At 44.1% G+C, this 20,435-nt stretch overlaps 1 protein-coding gene and 1 long non-coding RNA gene across 2 annotated transcripts in view; both read right to left on the minus strand.

Annotated features, from left to right (window-relative positions):
- Window positions 1-20,435, minus strand: part of LOC146064010 (uncharacterized) — a 227,719-nt gene that overhangs the window by 63,084 nt on the left and 144,200 nt on the right. The gene's annotated exons all lie outside the window — the stretch shown is intronic.
- Window positions 19,494-20,435, minus strand: part of LOC146064009 (uncharacterized) — a 37,024-nt gene continuing 36,082 nt past the window's right edge. Inside the window, exon 3 of the mRNA XM_083177007.1 lies at window positions 19,494-20,258. Coding sequence (XP_083033133.1) covers window positions 19,603-20,217 — 615 coding nt within the window. The 5' untranslated portion in view covers window positions 20,218-20,258 and the 3' untranslated portion in view covers window positions 19,494-19,602. The remainder of the gene's footprint in view (window positions 20,259-20,435) is intronic.

The raw sequence follows: 20,435 nt of genomic DNA on the forward strand, positions 1-20,435 counted from the left end.
TTGAGGCATACTTCCCTATTTTGCTGCCCTCTCTTCCTGTACTCTGTTGTGGGTGGCAAAGCGGAGGGTGCTGGGGGCCTCCAGAGAAAGCAGGGGTCTTGCCCACCTACCTGAGGGGCTGGAAGGACCACTGAATTTTGGGAGGCTCCCTGCCATTTCAGAATGTTAGGCAAGTATGCATTAAAGGATTGGAAAATGGTTATTGGTGGCAGTATGGGGGGGCGGCAGTAGGTTGAAGTTTTGCCTAGGGCGCTGAGAAGCCTTACACCGGCCCTGGCTACATTGAAAACCAGCAGCAAGTTTGGCAGCTTGTGTGTTTCTTTGAGAACATTTTAATTGATATTGGATACAGCAGCATCCAATCATGAAGATAGTAGACAGACAGGAAGAGTTACTTGAATCAACATTTGATAACTTGAGGCATTGAAGATACAGTACCTCCTGGTGGGTACTTTAATATATATAGCCAAAAACATCTTTAGCATTAGTGTAAAGCTACACTAATATACTACAGCAATGGCATCTATGTTTTCCTTAGAATCAGTCCCTGTGTGTGTCTGGAACTACAGTACATCAAACTATTTTTTTATTTTTATTTGTAGAGTGATACATGACGTTGCATTGTTTTCCCAATATTTCAGGCACCATCCTTTGTGATGGGTGAATGCCCACATTTGACAAGTCATTTAAAATCCATGTAAACATTCTGAATGACAAGAATTAGAACATGTACTGTAGTCTGGTGCTAATATTTTAAATGTTGATACATTCTAAAACAGCCATTAACCACATCAAACAATGTGATCAGTCAGAAACACAGAGTGGCTGGTTGCTGGAAGACATTCTAGCAGCCACCAATCACAGACAGACCTCCTGGTCCCTCTACTTCCCCTGCAGACATTGGGTCTGACATGCTGCCAATGACTAATGATCAGTCAGTATGGCAGAACCCCCCACTTGGCAACTGCATAGAGGAACAGGGGGAAATCAAAGGTAAAAACCAATAGTTTGCAAATGCTTTTTTTTATTTTATTGATTTGGAAAAGTTCTAAATAGGTGTTTTGGACCTGATTCAATCATAAAAAAATTTACATTTCTGACCAGTTTTTGGAAATAAAATTGCCAGTTAAGTGGTTAATGCAGTTTTGCTCCATGAAAATACCTGCAGGCAAGTGAGCTGTACAAAGGGGATGTTATAAAAAATAATGCACATTGTATGTATTATAAATAACATCTAACTTATAGTGTGTACACACGGTGAGATTCCCTTGCTATTCGACTTGAGATTCGAGTGCTATGCAATCTTGCTATCTCTGTACTATTTACATACAATTCATACAATCTGCATTAGATTTCCACTATATAGTCATTGCTGCCCTGTCTATCTGGGTTTCGATTTCTGCTGTCCTGGAAGCACGCATCGGGATCGCAAGGTAAAAAACCTGCATGCGATCTGCATACGATCTGCATGCGATTTTGACTATATAGTTAAAATCTAATGTCAAATCTCACCGTGTGTACACAGCATTAGACTGGGTAGGTAAATCATATGCAACTGATGAAAAATATTTACAGGAAATTAGATCTGAATATATAAACAGCAGCAATAGAAAACTTCTCTTTATAGAAAGATAAACACACACATTTGTTATTTGTATGTTAAACTACTGTAGTGATAGCATATAGCATGAAAATGAAAACAGGTCTTAATATAACATACAGGCAAATGTCAAATTACTAATTAGTAAATAAATCTGATTACATTAAAAAAACAGAAATTTGATAAAACTGTTCACCGAAAGACAAACAGTACGTGACTAAGAAAATTTCCATGGCTGGTTGCTCAGGATTGACAACTTTGATGTTTAATAGATAGCAGAAAGGTTCTAATCAAGCATGCTATCTAATTGCCTTGTGTAGGCGAACTCAGAAGGGAAATAGGTATATAGCATGTGGTCTTGAAATCATGCACCAGCAACTGCTGAGGGAAGACTCAGGTAGTAAGCAGTGTAAAAAAAAATCTTTGTCCAACTCCCCAGAAATATTCAGTGAAGCTATGCTCACCTAATTCCACCACAGGGGATTCTAGAGCATAAACAATCACTAGGCTTGCTGCTTGCAGAGGTTTGTTACTGCAAGATTTTCCTCCCATTTCATATGCAATTTTATTATCTACGAAGATGGAGCAAACATTCTTCATTGCCAAAAGGCATCTTACTCTGCATTAAACAAATAAAAGAAGTGAATATTTCCTTGGCATCCAGAGGCAATGGATATCGCTAAGCTCATTGTGGAAATAATTGAAGAAGAATTTGAGCTTTACTCTAAAATAACATTTTGTGAGTAAACATATTCAAAATAAAGTTTTATTTATTTATGTTATAAACTTTGCAGAAATGATAAGCTATTTGAAAATTATACTGTTTAGCAGCTAGAACCAGATTCCAGGTTTGGTCTTTCGGTAATATACTGCTTTCACATTGCCTAAACGTTTAAGACCCGGTATTTGGAAATGGTATTTAAAACCGGTCTGAGCCACTAAACCCCTTTCACATTGCAGGTATAAACCATTTTAAACAGTATTTAAGTACCATTCACATTCAACCCATTTAACCCCCAAAGAACATATTTCATGCCATAGAAATAGAGCCATTCACATTGCATAAAAAATGGCTCTGAAACGGGTAGGACTCTGCTTTTTAACCGTTTAAGTAATACCGGTATTTCTTAAACTGTTAAAGCACCGTGGAGCTTTCACACTGCAGCTCTAACTGTTTTAAAAAGCAAAAAAAACGTCAATATACCATTTAAGAGCTGCAGTGTGAATGGGGTATTAGTTGCACCTCCATTGAAATGTACAGGCAATGAAAGTGTATAATGTGTTTTAGTATTTATAACATATTTACTCATTTTAAATGCACATGAGGAAATACCATGTTTTATCATTCTACATTAAAAAAAATACTTGTATTATGAAAACTGTAGTGCATTTTAAAGGTAAAGTATTATTATTCATAATGATGGAAAGCTAAAAATCTAAAATCTCAAGCAAACCTTCTGTTGTTCTCAGATCATCATGTTACACCTGTTTTAGAAAAAAACAATCAAATGTCTTATGAACACAGCCATTTTGAAGTCATGTCTTCTAAGGAATCAAAAATCCACAAGCCCTACTTGCAGTATTCCTTGCACATTGTGTACCTAGATACAAACGAGATAGGTGTAGTGACACTGTGCAGGTAATCTTTATTTCCAAGATATGTGTTTAGGTCACACAGATCCAAGCTAAGGGCAGCAGAAATGCAGGGACTGCATATTAATTGAAATCATCTTCTCAATCTCTAGATTACTAACTGACTGACCCCAATCTCTTCTATTCAGCATCACCAAACCCCTAACAACTCAAGCACCCAAATCCACATAACACACCTCAACACGTATTTGCCCTGAAATCAATCCTCCTCTCTTCACTGGAGCTACAACAAGACCACTCTCCAAGGCAAAATTTAATAGGTTCTGATTTTTGTCAGAATCTTTCACTTAAAGACACTTTCTACTTAAAATGATTTGATTAAAATAGATAATGTCATTTTTGATGTTTAGTAGAGAATTGCTGTCAATTATCAATTGGTAGTGATAGAAGAGTGGAGAATAAATGTTCCAGTTCACTATCAATTTACTGAAAACATGGTGACTTCTGTATTTTTTGTTGTTTCAGTCTTAAAACTGTTAATGTTTTTTGAGGGGATTTAAGAACTTTGGGCCTTATTTTGGTTCATTCTTTCTGACAAAATCCTTCTTAGATGGGCAAAACCATGTGCACTGCAGGTGGGGCAGATGTAACATGTGCAGAGAGAATTAGATTTGGGTGGGGTTTTACTTCAAAGTGAGATCTATATTGCAGTGTAAAAATAAAGCAGTCAGTATTTTCCCTGCACAGAAACAAAATTACTCACCCAAATCTAACTCTCTCTGCACATGTTACATCTGCCCCCCCCTGCAGTGCACATGGACAAAACCATCTAAGAAGGATTTTGTCAGAAAGAATGAACCAAAATAAGGCCCTTTATTAGGTACACATAATATAAGTAAAATAACTGAAATGACCATATAACTTGTATAATAACAAAAAAAGTAAAAAACAGTAACAGAACTGAAAACTGCCGAACAACTAAAATGTTTGGTGAAACAAAAAACAAAAAACACCAAATACTCTTATTCCATGTTCACTATTAGCTTGTATAGACCAGTGGTTCCCAAACTGTGTGCCTAGGCACCCTGGGGTGCCTCAGGACACTTGCAGGGGTGCCTTGGGTTGGTGGACCAAGATAAATTCATATTATTTATGGTCAATGTACCAGGCAAAACCAGTGCTTGTGGCTGCCAATTATAATATATGTGGACAAACAGAAGCAAAAACTGTGACATATAAACACAATGCACTTAATTTAATATTTCTCTATAAGAAGCATTTGGCCTAGGGATGCCATGAAAATATTTTGATGCTCTAGGGTGCCGTGATTCAAAAAAGTTTGGGAACCACTGGTATAGACCCAGAGCCGGCATCTCAGATCTGGCACTTGAATACACAGGTGAAACTTTGGACAAACATCGGTCGAACCATAGGAATTCTAAGCAACTATATGTTTACTAAGAAATTCCATTGCAACCAAACCATCAGGGCCAATAATACTGCCGCCAAGACTGTGGCATACCCTGAAATAATCATGATACATCTGCATTTTATTCATCAGTCACTAGTTACCTCCCACAAATGTCAATATCTGTCAACCACTCTGCATTCTAACCAACACTACAGCCACCATCACAAAACCATCACAGTACTGTATATGCATAGTGTTGCTCGCAATACAAAAACCTTTGAACATTTGTGTCAGTATCACAATTGTGACTCAAGCCCTTTGCCGTTTGTTAGTCTCATTCTAATACAACATAAAACTTACTAGAAACATAATTAAAACTCTGCAGTTGTTCAAATGCAGTAGTTCTTACATTCCCCCCAATGTCTCCAAGGCTCCAAACTTAATCCACAGCACGTTAAAAAGGATATCTGCACTCTCTTAGTGTGTGCCAGAAAGTGTGCCATCTCAGCCTGACAAAGATACCCTGAGTGATATTTAATGAGATGCGAAAATTTGATTTTTGCGATTTTTTTTCCAGCAAAAACGGCCAAAATCGCACTTTTACCTGAATTCGCATACTTAGTGAGATGTGAAAAACCTGCAGTGCACATGGTTTTGCCCATTTTGAGAACAAATTTGTACTGCGATCAGATCTTAATAGAATTTAACGTGAATTCACAAGAAGCAGAAAGAGTTCCTCAACCAGCCAGAATAAAAATCAATTCGGTATGAACTGTAATCTGATGAAAAATGCTAAATTATTAACACCCGCTACATGTAAAATGAAACTGTTCCTTAAGAATTGTTTTCTTAAAGTTAAGGAATTGGTTCTGATAGGGAACCTAAAGGTGCAAACACAGTGAGAGTTTGGCTATGTAAGGCCCTTATTCTGATTGACGCGTACTTTACCGCATACTTTCGGATCGCGTCTTTACGGCGTCTGCGCATGCGTGGCGAACGCCACGCGCATGTGCCACGCATTGACTCCGTACCTGTTCGGCCAAATCCCGTACAAAACTGTTCACCGCAATCAGTCGGGAAATATGGGCGTATTATGGGCGTCATGCGGAATGACACATGGGCGTAGTTTCAAAGTGGGCAAAACGGGGCGGAAACATGGGCGGACACGGGGGAGTACACTTATGTTGGGGGGCGTACATTCGGATAGCACTCCGAATGCACGCGAACAAAAAGGGAAGAAATGTGCGGTGTCCAAAAGGCCACTATTGCTTTGCGGACACCACTCGTTCCTGCGGGAGGTGAACGGACCGCCTAATGACTACAAGCATTAACACCTGAACCCAATAGAATCGACTCCTTTACTCATTACTCACTAATAGGACGCTTGTCAGTGCTTTAATTGAAACCATTGCTGCTTCAAGGAAACCTTACTAATCACCCACATATGCTGTACTTCTGACACACTTTAAACCTGCTAACAATGGACATGACTGAATATTAATACTAGCAATACACATGTGTATGCGACATGTACTAAGTAAACCACACAATTGTTGTAAAGTAAAGCAATTTATTTATATACATGTCACAGTCAATGCCACTGTGATACAATGACAAAAAAATAAAAATACCAAAAAAAAAAAACCATGCCAGGAATGTACCAAAATAAATTATAATACAAAACAAATATAATTGCACACAGATGGACTCCAGCACCTCCTATGTGCCACTGCACATGCAGCCAGTGGGAAATGAGGAGGCTGCTGGCCCTTCTACAGCAGGCCAACCTGCACCTGACCTTTCTACAGCAGGGCAACCTACACCTGGCCCTTCTGCAGCAGGCCAACCTGCAGCTGGCTCATATGCACAATCAGCAGAATCTTTGGGAACACAACCGGGGACTTAGCAACATCACATCAAGTGCAGCTGACAGTAATGGCAGGCAAAAGAGGGCAACAGGGGAACCAAAAAGGACATTGGAAGCAAGGGCTCATCTGGTTACCCTCAGCACGTGATTGGACATAAGAAGCTGACACACACAGTACAATGGAAGATTTGGGATGAGATAACGGTGGAGATTAATGCAGCCACAAGTTCATTTTCGACCACGTTTGGCCTTGGTAGGCTCCTTGGCCTGTGCAGCAGCTCTTCGGGCACGGCCAGATGCTGGGGCAGGTGGAGCAGATGCTGGTGAGGGGTTGGCTGGTCTACCCCTCCTGCCAGCAGGGAGTGTTGCTGGTGGTAATGCACCAGAAACGGATGACATTAGGACCCTGTTGCTGTTAACCAGCTCCACCATAAGCTCATTATGGTGGAGGAGGAGATCATTTTGGCGGGTGGCTTGCTCGGCCAGCACCTGAGCACTTGCAGCCATGGCCTGATGCGCCTCAGCCATGGCCTGCAGGCTCCCAGCGATGGCCTGCTGGGTGCTGACCAAGCTCGCCATGATCTCCTCGGTCCTATGCATCCGTTCTGATGCCAACTCTCCCTGCTGGTTTATGTCCCCAAGCATCTGGGCCAACCTGGCCAAATCGGCTTGGGCCGATGGCGGCTGCTGCTGCACAGGCCTACCACTGGGGCCAGGTGGCACGGACTCCTCCACCTCCTGAGCAGAGTCGTCACCAAGCAGTGGGGTGTCTGTGGAAAATGATAAACACAATTAGGACACATTCTAAGATAATTACTTGCACAAGCTTATGGCATGACCAATATTTACCTTCCAGAAAAGACGCAAACACTTCAGCTGGGGCCTCGCTATCCATCGTGCTCACCCCCCTGACCTCCTCAACTGATATACAGCTCTCGGCCATCAACTCCAGGGGGGTGAGCTCTAGCCCTGATGGCATGGGCCCGGCCCCAGATCTCTGGCTGTGTTCCCACCGCTTGGTCATCTTCCTCTTCAGGTTGGTTTTGAAGTCCTGCCACCTGCAATGTAAGTTGACATATTAATCCATGTCACTCCAGATGTTTGCTGTTGCAGCCATTGCTCTGTGCTACATATTACGACATGTGCTTAATGTCCAAAAGATAACATTACATGCAACTATGATATCAACCGTTACAATACACATTCACAATCACCATACTCTAACTCTCAACTAAATAACATGGCAATAATGTCTGTGTATCGTAACAACCTCACGGGGCATTTGCAAAATCCATCTAAGCATGAATTCAATCATTACTTGTCTATTACTGGGCACATGTATCACAAAACAACTTGCCTCTTCTTCACATGGTCCGTCTCACGAACTTGTGGCGCTACTTCATTAATCTCTGCCGTTATCTGTTCCCAAATCTTCCATCTGCGTGTGTGTGTCAGCTTCTCCGATGGACACTCAATCCAATCACGTGCTCGGGGAACCAGGATGGCAAGCTCCTGTGCTTCATATGCCTTATTTCTTGTAGTTGGTTCCTCTGTTGCCCTTGCTCTCCCCTTGCCACGTCCATGGCCACGCCCCCTGGCACCTGTCGCTGCACTTGAAGTGCTGGCCATGGTACTATCTTGTGAAGTCCCCGGTTGTGTTCCCAAAGATTCTGCTGATGGTGCATATGAGCCAGCTGCAGGTTGGCCTGCTGCAGAAGGGCCAGGTGTAGGTTGCCCTGCTGTAGAATGGTCAGGTGCAGGTTGCCCTGCTGTAGAAGGGCCAGCAGCCTCCTCATTACCCACTGGCCGCATGTGCAGTGGCACATAGGTGGTGCTGGAGTCCATCTGGTCAAATAGTTGCTGCAGGTCTGGGTCCACCTCTGGTTGTGATCCAGACATGTTAGCAACAACATTGTCACCTTCTAATACACCTTTATATACTGTTTGTGTATCCTGTTTGGCGGACATCAGCGGCAGCTGCGTTCCGTGCACGAGCGTACGTCGCTGTTTTTTCGCGCCGCATACGGTGGCGGAAATTCCATTGTGTAAAACCTGGCGAAACTTCGACATGAAATACTGGTCACCAATTCTAACATTGCATAGAATCTTCTGCTACACCTGTGACTATCGCACAATACACATGCTATTTGCTAGCATGACATGACATTTGGTTCATGACTACTGTGGTATTGTGGCGTTTGATTGCAAGCTAAAAGTAGCCCAATCCCTTCGAAAATCCAGGCCACAAGTCATGCAATACTCATCACTACTGTTATAGACCACACATGTGACAGGCCTATAAATAGTGAGTTGCTGCTAGAATCATTTGTCTCCAGATCTGGCCTTGTCAGGGTGTAAGGTAAGCTCTTCCATGGTCCTTGTAGATATGATATCCATTAACAATGTAAGTGTATGAATGTATGCACCATTGGCTCACTGACTACAGATTGTTGGGCCAGCAAAGTCTTTGTAGCATTATTGCAACATGTCACATGTTCACTATTTCACTCACAGGTCTGAAACCTGTGTGTGTTCATCTATTGCAGGACAACATGTCCCAGCAATAGCTGGAATGTCTCATAGTACATGATGTCGGCAACAAATGCAGACACCTTGGATACTCAAGTAGTGTTTAGTAGTTCGATGTTGTAAGCATCTGTGTGTTTAGGACGGTGTGTATTGAGTTCATATTATTGTTACATCATTATAGAGTCAAATGGATCCTCGGGATTTTACGGGGCGGCCATCTATTGTACGTATTGAAGCCTACAAATCTATTTGTAGTGGGATATGGCCATTATGTGCATAGGTCCATCAGTATTTATGTTCATTTCTTTATAGGTTGCTGAAGCAATGCTGCGGGACATGGAAAGGAGGCTAAGGGCACTTGCGGCTCTCCCCACTCGTCGCCCAAGGAGGCCAGGACGTGCTAGAATCTATCGCACACGGGTGACTCTGTTTGCTATGCCCGATGATGAGGTACTTACTAGGTACCGGTTACCGCCACATGTAATTCTGGATCTGCTCTCGTTAATTGAGAGTGATCTGGAACCTCTACACGGGATCACGACAGCAATTCCGCCTCACACACAGCTGCTGGCGGTGTTGCATTTCTGCGCCTCAGGATCATTCCAACAAGTAGTGGCAGTACTTGCTGGAATATCTCAGCCGGCCTTCTGCCGAATCCTGAGGCGTGTGACGTCGGCCATGTTCAGGCGCAAGGGGCACTTCATGGCCATGACATTTGCCACCGAGACCCTGCGCAGAAGCCAGCAGGCCTTCCATCAAATTGCTGGCTTCCCTAATGTGATAGGGGCTGTGGATGGCACCCATGTACCATTTGTGCCTCCATCTCGAAGTGAGAAGATATATAGGAACCGCAAATTGTTCCACTCACTGAACGTGATGGTGGTATGTGGCCCATCCATGGAGATTCTCGCCTTCAACTCGAAGTTTCCCGGAAGTGCCCATGACTCTCATGTTATCCGACAAACCGGGATATGGCAAAGACTACAAGAGCTGGAAGGCCGTGATGCGTGGGTTCTGGGTGACTCCGGTTACCCATGTACGCCCTGGCTACTTACGCCGTACAGCTACCCAGCACCGGGCCCACAGGAGGCATTCAATGTGGCGCATGTTGCCACCAGGCAAGTGGTGGAGCGCTCAATTGGCCTTTTAAAGGGTAGATTTAGAGTGCTCCACCGCACTGGTGGTGACTTACAGTATGCGCCTCAAATGGTGTCGAGGATCGTGGGCCTGTGTATATTTTTCCACAACATTGCTGTGCGGCGTGAGATACCCTTTGATGAGTGGGAGGTACCATCTGAGCCGCAAGATCCGCCCATGCGCCCATCCCGCGCCCCTGAATGCCGGAGGGGATACCAGCTGCGGGACTCTGTGGCGCAAAGATACTTCAGGTACATTTTATCTAGTTGACCAGAACACACCAATTGTTGTCAAAATCACCCCTTCAAATAAGTACAGTGTGGTAGTTGTCAGTGTTACAAAACGACAATTATCCAGCCTGCCCTCCTAATGGCAAAGAAATAGTAGATATTTATCATATGTGCTTAGTTTTGGGGGAAGTACAATATAGGTGCTCATTATTATACCTTCTACAAGGGATCTTATGTGTTTGTTATATCTTCATTATTGTAGTTGATACTATCCCTGATGACTGGTGAGTACATTGATTTATTCTCTAATGTGTTGGGGATTTTTTCCTGTGTTGATGTATGATTTGTTTGCAGAAATATATATATATATGATATTTGAATTTATTAACATGTTTAAACATTTCAAGGAGCAGGCAGGCAGGCAGGCAGGCAGCCAGGCAGGCAGCCAGGCAGGCACCCAGGCAGCCAGCGCTGGTGTATAATGCTGGACTCAGGATACCTGCAAGTATGTGTATGTGTCTTTTAAACATAAATGTACGCATACACATAGATGCATAGAGTAAGTAATGCGAAGTACAGCTATGCGTTGCTAAGCTATAGCACGCGTTGCTTGGCGGAGCGAGGCGTCATTGGATTTGCTAAGTGCATACACACTGTGTTTTATATATATCAGATTTGTTCATTGCCATACATCAGCACTACTGTTTTGAAGGCATGCGAATTTGTCACCATTTGTGTTGGCGCAGAGACGCTGCTCATGTAAAGATGAACAATAAAGTTATTAACACAAATAACTGTGATAAACCAATGCCACCACCTGATTGGTTGATTGATGCCATTGTTAACATGGCGGAGACACGAAGGGCAGACCCGTTTTCTCCTGCGGAGCTGAGGGTTCTTGTCTCCGTCATGGAGACAAGGCTGGGCCGTGCTGGGCCCTTTATCAGCAACCGACATAAACGCCGGGCCTATGCTGCGGCAGGGCGCAGGATTTACGCCCGCACTCGGGTGCGGAGGAGCATCGGGCAGCTCGAGAGGCGGTGGTCGGACCTCCGCAGGCGCCAGCCCCAGCTGTTACAGCAAATTAGGGGCGAAATAGCTGATTGTGAGTATTTTAGCTATGAAAATTCGCACTTACAACATAGCATATATAAACAATAAAATGTGTCTCATGATAAGTGGGTGTCCATGGGTTTTAAAGTCCATAGACTGTTATGTGTGCTTCTTCCTGGTTAACATGCAGTCATGTGGCTTTTATATGTAATGACATAGCATTGATGATTCTGATGCATACAATGTGCCAGATCTAATATGTGTTACACATTGATAAATGCCAGGGTTGTAATGTTTGAACAAATTACTAACAATCACATAATATTTTAAATGTCACATTTTGGAGTCCATTAACAGTAAGGAGCTACTTTCCAGCATCGTTTGCCATCATTATCACCCTTCCATGTATGTCTTGTTATGGATTAATACATGTGCCCCAATGACCCGACATTGACCATGATTTTTTTTTCTACCACACAGCACGAGCCCGAGCCCGACAGGCACGTGAAGAGGCCGAGGCAGCCATGGCCGAGGAGGAGGGGCAAGAGCCTGAGGAGGAGGTGGCGGCAAGGGTGGAGGAGGACCAAGTGGAGGAGGAGGAGGAAATGTTGGAGGAGCAAGTGGAGGATATGGTGGAGGAGATGGTGGAGGAGGTGGTGGAGGAGGAGGAGGTGCCTGAGGAGGTGGTGGTGGAGGAGGTGGAAGAGGAGTTGGTGGCAGAGGAGGAGGTGTTGGTGGCGGAGGAGGAGGTGGAGGAGGAGGTGGTGGTGGTGGAGGAGGAGGTGGAGGAGGAGGTGGTGGTGGTGGAGGAGTTGGTTGTGGCGGAGGAGGTGGACGAGGTGATGGTGGCGGAGGAGCTGGCGGAGGAGGGGGCTGAGGAGGCCACGGTTGCCCCAGAGGTGTCCGATTCCGAGGGGGAGGAGGCGTGTCAGGCCCCGGAGTCCCATCTGATCGGTATGTTTACATAATGCATCATTCATGAAGTAGTTGTACTGGTATTTGTTATGTAGCACTGGTGATGATAAATGTTGTTACAATACTATTAATACAGACCCCAAAGTGGGTAGCTACAGATACAGGTACGGGTTAGATGGGGTGTCCAAGGCATCCCTTTCATCCAGGACACCTCTGAATTACACAGGTTTGTGGGATGGCTTGGAGCTCCATTTTGACTGCCACATAACCGTTGTAGTTAAACCGGATCCTGGAGTAAAGGGATGAGTGGATCATTTGTGGATTAAATTCACCTGCTGCAAGCGTTGATTATGACCCATCAAATAGTGGAATCTATATTGTTGGTGAATGTTATTTCTAAACTATAGGATGTATGCTATAAATGGAGTATGGGCCGGCCTACCTTGGAATGGAGTCACAAGTTGCCAGTGTCCCAGGAGCCTCCTCTACCTAAACACCCCCTGTAGTTCAGATTGTTTTTTTGCCGTCACAGAATTGTAGGTTGGTTTAGACAGAATTATGATTTGGAGGATGTGTACTGTGCATTCCTGACATTTGCATAACTCCCATGCCACGAACCATCACTGAACTTAGACTGAGGAGATTGTGACAAGTTCTTATTGACGGAGGCCATGACATGCTTGTCATTGGTTAGTCATGGGTGGGTTGTGACTGAAAAGAAACACTATGACTGTTATGTCTTCTGCAGAGTAAAGGGTAGATGGACAAAAACACAGTATGTAGTAAATAAGTGTGTATGTATGTAGATATGTATGTGTCATATCTATTTATCTATGTGTGTCTCTATCTCTCTACATAGATATATATATATACACATGTCACCTAGCATTTGTGCAATTTATGTAGCAGTATGTGAAATGTATGCATGAATATCATGACTAATTTTTGCCCCTTTGACATGCCCACAGATGACACCACACCGGCAGATGAGGGAGTTATTGGGGCCCTCCTGCGGGCGGAGCACCATTTGAGGCTCTTACTAGCAGATCTGCAGGACCTTCGCGATCTCCTGATATAATTTATAATTTTATATTTTGTGATTGACATGTTAATTTTGGTTTATAATAAATGTTTTATGCAAGTTCACAGTTGTTGGTTTTCTTTGCACATTAAACAGTATATGTGTAGATTGTTTATAATCTTTTACACAGGGTCTAATAGAAACCATTGCACTTCAATTGCTGTAAGGGTTAATGTGTGCAATGCATGTGTTAGGCATGCTTGTAAGGATATATTGGCATCTAATTGATTCCAATTCCAAATAAGAAGTTTTTTATGAGGATAGGTAATTGAATAAGTGGGTCATGTGATGTATTGCAGAAGATACATAATAGTGGGTTGTTTGGCGTAAATACTCCGCTTACGGGCGGTAGCACCGCTTGGCTCCCGTTCGGATGCGGTATTCCCGAGCATAATCTGTAATACTCTGTAATACCGTGCAGAATCGGAGTGTTTCTCCCGCACACGCATGGTTTGTATGTCGTCCGTAAACACGCCCTGTTCTTAAAGAGTGAGTCCGTCCGAATGCGGAGGACCCGTGGGCGTTTCTACGGACGATGGCCGCACGCGGCAGAACACCGTGGCGTGCGGACCGCTCCGTAAGAATGCGGGAATATCCGCACCGATCAGAATAAGGGCCTAAGATTTGACTATAATAGAACACTAGATTGTACCCAATATAGTCAAAATTGGCTTGCCTGTACAGTCTATTTTTTATTGCAAATCCGATCCCTAGGTGCTTGCATCAGGACTGCAAGCTGTATACACACATGTGCTAAGTTTTCTACCGATGTTGACTATAAAGGCAAAATCGGCATCTCATATCACACTTTGTATATGCACATTAACACAATTAATAATACAATGATAATAACACATACAGTAAGAGTGTAGAGATAATCCCAAAAAAATGAAACTTAAAATGGAACTGAAACAAAAATCGGTACTTGTGTAGTATCACGGCTCCCATCGCATGCCATATGTTGTGGCATGAGATGGCATGCGATGCGATGCTTCCAGTTTTTATGCATTTTTGAAAGAAATCGCATGCCATCGCATCGCATGCCATCGCATCGCATACGATGCGATCGCATGCGATTTTGATCACAAATGCATCCAAATGCATTTAAATTAGTAGGAAACATGTTAATTGCACCCCAAATGCCATTTTTCACACTGTACCACCCCCACTATCAACGCCAACCTGAAGCGTGGCGAGCACAGCGAGCCCGCGAGGGGCGGCGGTACGCGTCCTACGACCTTTTCATACCCCCACTATCCACGTCGGCGTGGAGTTGAGAATAGAAAGTGTGGCAAGTGTGGCGAGCGCAGCGAGGCGAGCGGACGCGGATACCCTCCCAGGTATCCGCGTCCCCCCGCGTGCTTCACAGGTGTCCACATCCCCTCGCCACGCTTCGGGCTCGGTGGCTCGCCACACTTTCTATTCTCAACTCCACGCCGACGTGGATAGTGGGGTTATGAAAAGGTCGTAGGACGCGTACCGCCGCCCCTCGCGGGCTCGCTGCGCTCGCCACGCTTCGGGTTGGCGTTGATAGTGGGGGTGGTACAGTGTGAAAAATGGCATTTGGGGTGCATTTAACATGTTTCCTACTAATTTAAATGCATTTGGATGCATTTGTGATCAAAATCGCATGCGATGCGATTTTTTACTATGCGATGCCCATCTTGGGAGCCGTGATACTACACAAGTACCCAAAAATCTAACCCAAGTTATCTCTGTTCCTTTCTCCAAAATTTGGAAGTTCATATGGAACTATAGAAACACTTGGTATAAATTGAGATATGGATCAACTAATCAAAACTTTTTTGCCTTGGATTTTAAACAATCATATTGTATCTTCAGCATCCAAAATCAGAATTTTTCTTGTCTGTTAGCTGCTGTTACAGAGAAACAATGACCCTGATCCTTCTGTTTTGCTAAAATACATACATATATGAGTGGGTCACCTGTCGGTGTGAATCCAAAATATACACCCAGAAGACAATAAAATACAGGTAACCAATTCAGCAAATGGAATTCACTACAGTATTGAATATATCGAGAGTGGTACTACTAAACCCCTTCAGAAACTCATTGTACAGTACCAAACTTTTTATTTCCTCACCAACCTATCCTTATTATATCTGCTACTTTGCTTTATTGTATTCATAATCATGCACAGATTTCCAACACATCACAAACCCAACTGCTTATGTCTATTGAGGAAACCACATGTACAGAATACACTTCATACCTTTTAATATGGATAATCCTGAGATTACCATTTCTTTAGGATGGGGAAAGTATCATGAAATTTTAACTATTATATTTATCCCCTATTAATGGGTTTGGGATTATGCTTGTTTAAAGTTGCAAACCATGTTCTTTGTTTGGCAGTACAGTAACGATCAGTCATTGGTCCTTCTGTTTTATAGACAATTTATCACTACTTACACCTGCAGGGCCGGTGCAAGGGTTTTTGGCACCCTAGGCAAAGCATCTGCAAACTTCCCCCCCCCCCCCACACCCCCCCCCCCCCCCCACACACACACACACTAACCCTTAGGAAAGAGGTATTATTTATTTACAGTTTCTTATATAGCGCAGACATGAGAGAATATATATATATCTATAGATATATAGATATATATATACTTAGCAAAGAAGGGGGCATTCACCACTTTCAAACAAAATTCTGCAAAATACATTTTTATTTTATATATATATACATACATATATATATATATATACACAGACATATATATATATATATATATATAGATATATATCTACAGTGTATGTATGTATATATATATATATATATATATATACATATACACAGCCATACACGGGGTCTGTCATAAATAAATGGATTATAACCCCCTCCCCCCAGGCAGCCACTGCTGCAAGTGCCATACTTCCACAACACTGAGAAGCTTTCAACTGTTGGTGTGGGGGGCTGACAGGGAAGCGCTGCTCTCCGTGGGTTCTGCGGGTGGAGAGGGAAGGCTGGGCGGGCAGCTGCTCTCTGATGGATGCCCCAGTTTTGTTATGGCGCCGCGGGGTGCCGAAAACCGCGGAAACAGGTTTTCTTAAATAATACAGAGACAGTTGTCGCTGCGGCGCTGACCAAATCTACGGGTTGTAGCTGAACAGGGGGGGGGGGTGTCATGCGGGCGCTGCCCTGCCACCCGCCGATGATACTGACCAGGTGTGGGGGGGGGGGGGGGGGGGAGCTGGGGTTTTGCAGACTCACCTGCTCTTTCCTGCAGGCTGGGATGAATGATAGGCTGCTACTTTCTTCCTGTTCCTCTGGCAGGTGCGTCCATCCTGCTCCTCGCGCGGCCGGCAGCATCTATCATGCAGCTCGGTACCGCCCTCCAGTGGCCGGCGCCCTAGGCAAATGCCTGAAGCTGCCTAGTGGTGGCGCCGGCCCTGTACACCTGTATTATCCATTTAGACAGTGATGGGAAACATTTTACTTTTAAATCTAGCACCACATAGTAATTTACTATTTTGCACTGATGCTAAATATAGTGGAGTATAAATATTGATTGTTTTTTGTCCTGGAGTTGCTTAACATCTGTCTCCCAAGACCGAGGCTTATACTTTTGACTATCATTTTCTGTTACCTGCCTCATAACCCTAAATTTCTGTTCAATTTTTGGTTTCATCTGTTTTGGTATTCAATCTGGTGAACACCTGAATGATCATTAGTCTCTGCCTTTAAATTTCAAATTAACAAGTGCAGAGTGTCTGCTTTCTTACACAGATCTTAAGGGCTGTCTTATTTACTACTTCTACTTCCAGTGGGGCCGGGGATGGTCGCATCACGTGGAGCTCCAATCTCCCATCCACGGAGCTCCACCATCCCCGGCCCCCGGAGCAGCGTGGCGATGGAAGCGGCGGCGGTGGGAAGAGGAGGCGGTCGGAGGGAGCAGAGCGGAGAAGGCGATCTGAGGGAGGAGACGGTGAGGAAGCGAGCGCTGTGTCCCTGGCGCAGGAGTCATGCGATAATTCATGAGTACTGAAAGTGCAGTAAAAAATCGCACTTTTATCGCATCCAGATGTTTTCCAATAGAAAAGTAAAAAATTTGCTTATTTAATGGAATGGGATTTCGCAAATTGCACTTTTAAGGTGTCTAATAATCGCCATTTTTTCAGACCAGGTTCTGTTGGGCGATTTGGCCCAGAACTCAATTTGGTCAAGTGCACACATGGTTAATGTCATCACAGGTGTCCTTAATTTCACTCACAAACACTCCTACATATACCCCCACATCATTAAGGACACCTGTGAGGGTTTGAGACATGGAGATTGTGCAGAGTGGATTTGAGTTGCTCATTTTGGATTTGGCCCATTTGGAGAAGCTGGGCAGGAGGGAGAAAGCTGCGCACCAGAACCAGGTACCACCCCAAATAGTGCGTACCCCACGTATGTATCGTGCTAGGCTGTACCTGGACTCCCTCTTGGATCAACAGGTTGTGGGGATGTTTAGGCTAAACCACAATAACTTGTTGAACTTATATGAGCAGGTGAGAGATGATTTGGACCCTTTGGGGGGGGGGGGGGCAACTATGCAGTGTCTGGGCTGCAGAAATTAATGTGTACCCTCTACTATTTGGCCACTGGCTCCACTCAGTCCGTGACCTCATGGTCCTTGGGGGTATCACAAGCCACTTTCTCAAAGCATTTTACTCAAGTGTTACTTGCTTTTAAGAAGTTGTGGCGGACATACATCAGATTCCCCAGTTCAGAGTCAGAGTGGCAGGACCACAAGGTTTCTTTCTATAGACTCTCAGCATTCCCTCACATGCTGGGAGCTATAGACTGCACACACATTGGGATTAGGGCACCGCACGTGCGGGGCCACGTCTATGTCAATAGCCGTGGGCGGCACTCCCTGAACGTGCAGGTTGTATGTGATGCTCATCTCAAAATCCTAAGTGTGGTTGCAGGCTTTCCTGGGAACTGCCATGATGCCTATATTCTGAGACAATCCGGCCTCTGGAACCGATTTACCCAACAACAAATGCCAGAGGGCTGGCTACTTGGTAAGTACATTTTTACATATTACCCTCTCTATTGGTATTTGTACCTGCTGAAATGTGTGTGTGTGTTTCAATTTTCACCAGCCTACTACTCTTGTCCAAGTAAATAATATTTGCCCACTGCACATACCTTACCATATAAGGCAATAACTTCCATTCTTTGGTTTAGGTGACTTAGGATATGGGTGTCTTTCCTGGCTCATGACACCTTTGCGCACCCCCGATGGCCCTGCACAGCACCGGTATAATGAAGTCCATATTGCAACCCGCAATGTGGTGGAGCGTACCTTTGGAGTGTTGAAAAGTAGATTCCGGTGTTTGGACCGGACATCTGGTTTGCTGCTTTACCACCCTGCAAAAGTAGTGATGATCGTCCAGGCTTGCTGCATGTTACACAACATAGCCCTATACTAACCAGCCTATGTGGAGGAGGATCATGCAGCAGTCGTGCAGGAAGCCCAACCTACCACACCTCGGGTAGTGAGGGGTACGCAGAGGGGGAATCTGGTGCGTACAGACATCATCAGGCACTACTTTTCTGGTAAGCACATGTGACCTCTATTCCTACATGTACCTTTGCTGGAAGTGAACTCACCTACATTACATTTATCACGAACATCTTTTTGCCCCCACATTTAGCCCAATAGACACAGTCCAAGGGTACAGTTGGTGGTGCAGACCTATCCCTTGCTGTAAAAAACCTTGTAAGTATATTAACAACATGTATGTGATTTTTGTGCAATCAACTATGGCTCACCTGTTGTTGTGGAACTACATGGCCCAGCATGCCCTGACACACTGTAAGCATGACAGCTCAAAACATGACTGCCACAGCTTGCTGAAATATGTAGTTCCACAACCTCGGACGGGCCAGATTTGAGACAACAGCATCTTTCACCAATACCTTGCCCATATATCATTACATTATGGAACAGATCACACAACAAATGTTTGAAGAATAACACACAGACAAAATGGTATGTGTTGTGACATTTTTACTACAGTATATTATGTCATACATAACCTGCATTTGTCAGTCGCAAACAATAGAAATGTGTATTAATGTAACAAAAATTCAAGCATAGTACATGCATTATCAATTTATTTTATGTGAAATAATTATTTTTTCCCTCCATCAGGCCGCGCACTACCACCTCAAGACCCTGCGCACACGCCACCCCGGGTCCTAATACTCCGACGGGTTGGGGAAGTTGGTGAGCCACTTACTGGTGTGCTAGATACACTACTAATTGTAGATGTAGTTGCACCTATGACACCTGACACCTCCATTTGATGGATTTGTGCCTGCATAGCGATCAACGCATTAGTCTGCGCAGTACACGATTGACTAATTGAATGAATACTTTGTGCAAGGCTGCCAATATCGATATTCTGCTCCCTTACAGCAGAACAAAGTTCAGCAAGACGGGTGTCTATGCTATTTGCCATACGCACCTGAGTGCCTACACCAACCCGTACACTCCTAGACAATTTTCTCAACTGTAGAAAGGTGTCATGCATGTACCCCTTAATGTTGCCCATTTCCAGACTTTGGGAGGCCATAAATTCTAGTTGTTTGTCCTTGAAATGTACCAAGGAGGTAGCTACTTGGGCAGCAGAAGCAGCTGTAGGGGGAGCATTTCTGGGTGGGGGTGGGTTTGGAGTCACCCCTCTTGGTGGAAGATCACTCTGTGATGATGTGTTTTTTTCCTCATCAGCCGCAAACGTGTCCACTGGTTCCACAATTATCTCTATGTCATCCACCGGCATATCAGAGGATTCTGTGGATTGTTGTCCTAGTTGTACAGTACCTGTGGATATAAAGAAAGAGGTAAGTACAGATGCATATATTGTCCTTTCTGTCGTCAGTACTGTTTTGGAAAGGGTCTGAGATGGTAGACGCCCATACCTAGGGGTACTATGTACTTACAAATGGACCCCGATCCTGCATGAAACATTGGCAATAATCTTCATTGACATGGCTAGGC

Source organism: Crinia signifera, chromosome 3 (assembly GCF_055691185.1).
Source record: "Crinia signifera chromosome 3, ASM5569118v1, whole genome shotgun sequence".
Lineage (NCBI taxonomy): Eukaryota > Metazoa > Chordata > Amphibia > Anura > Myobatrachidae > Crinia > Crinia signifera.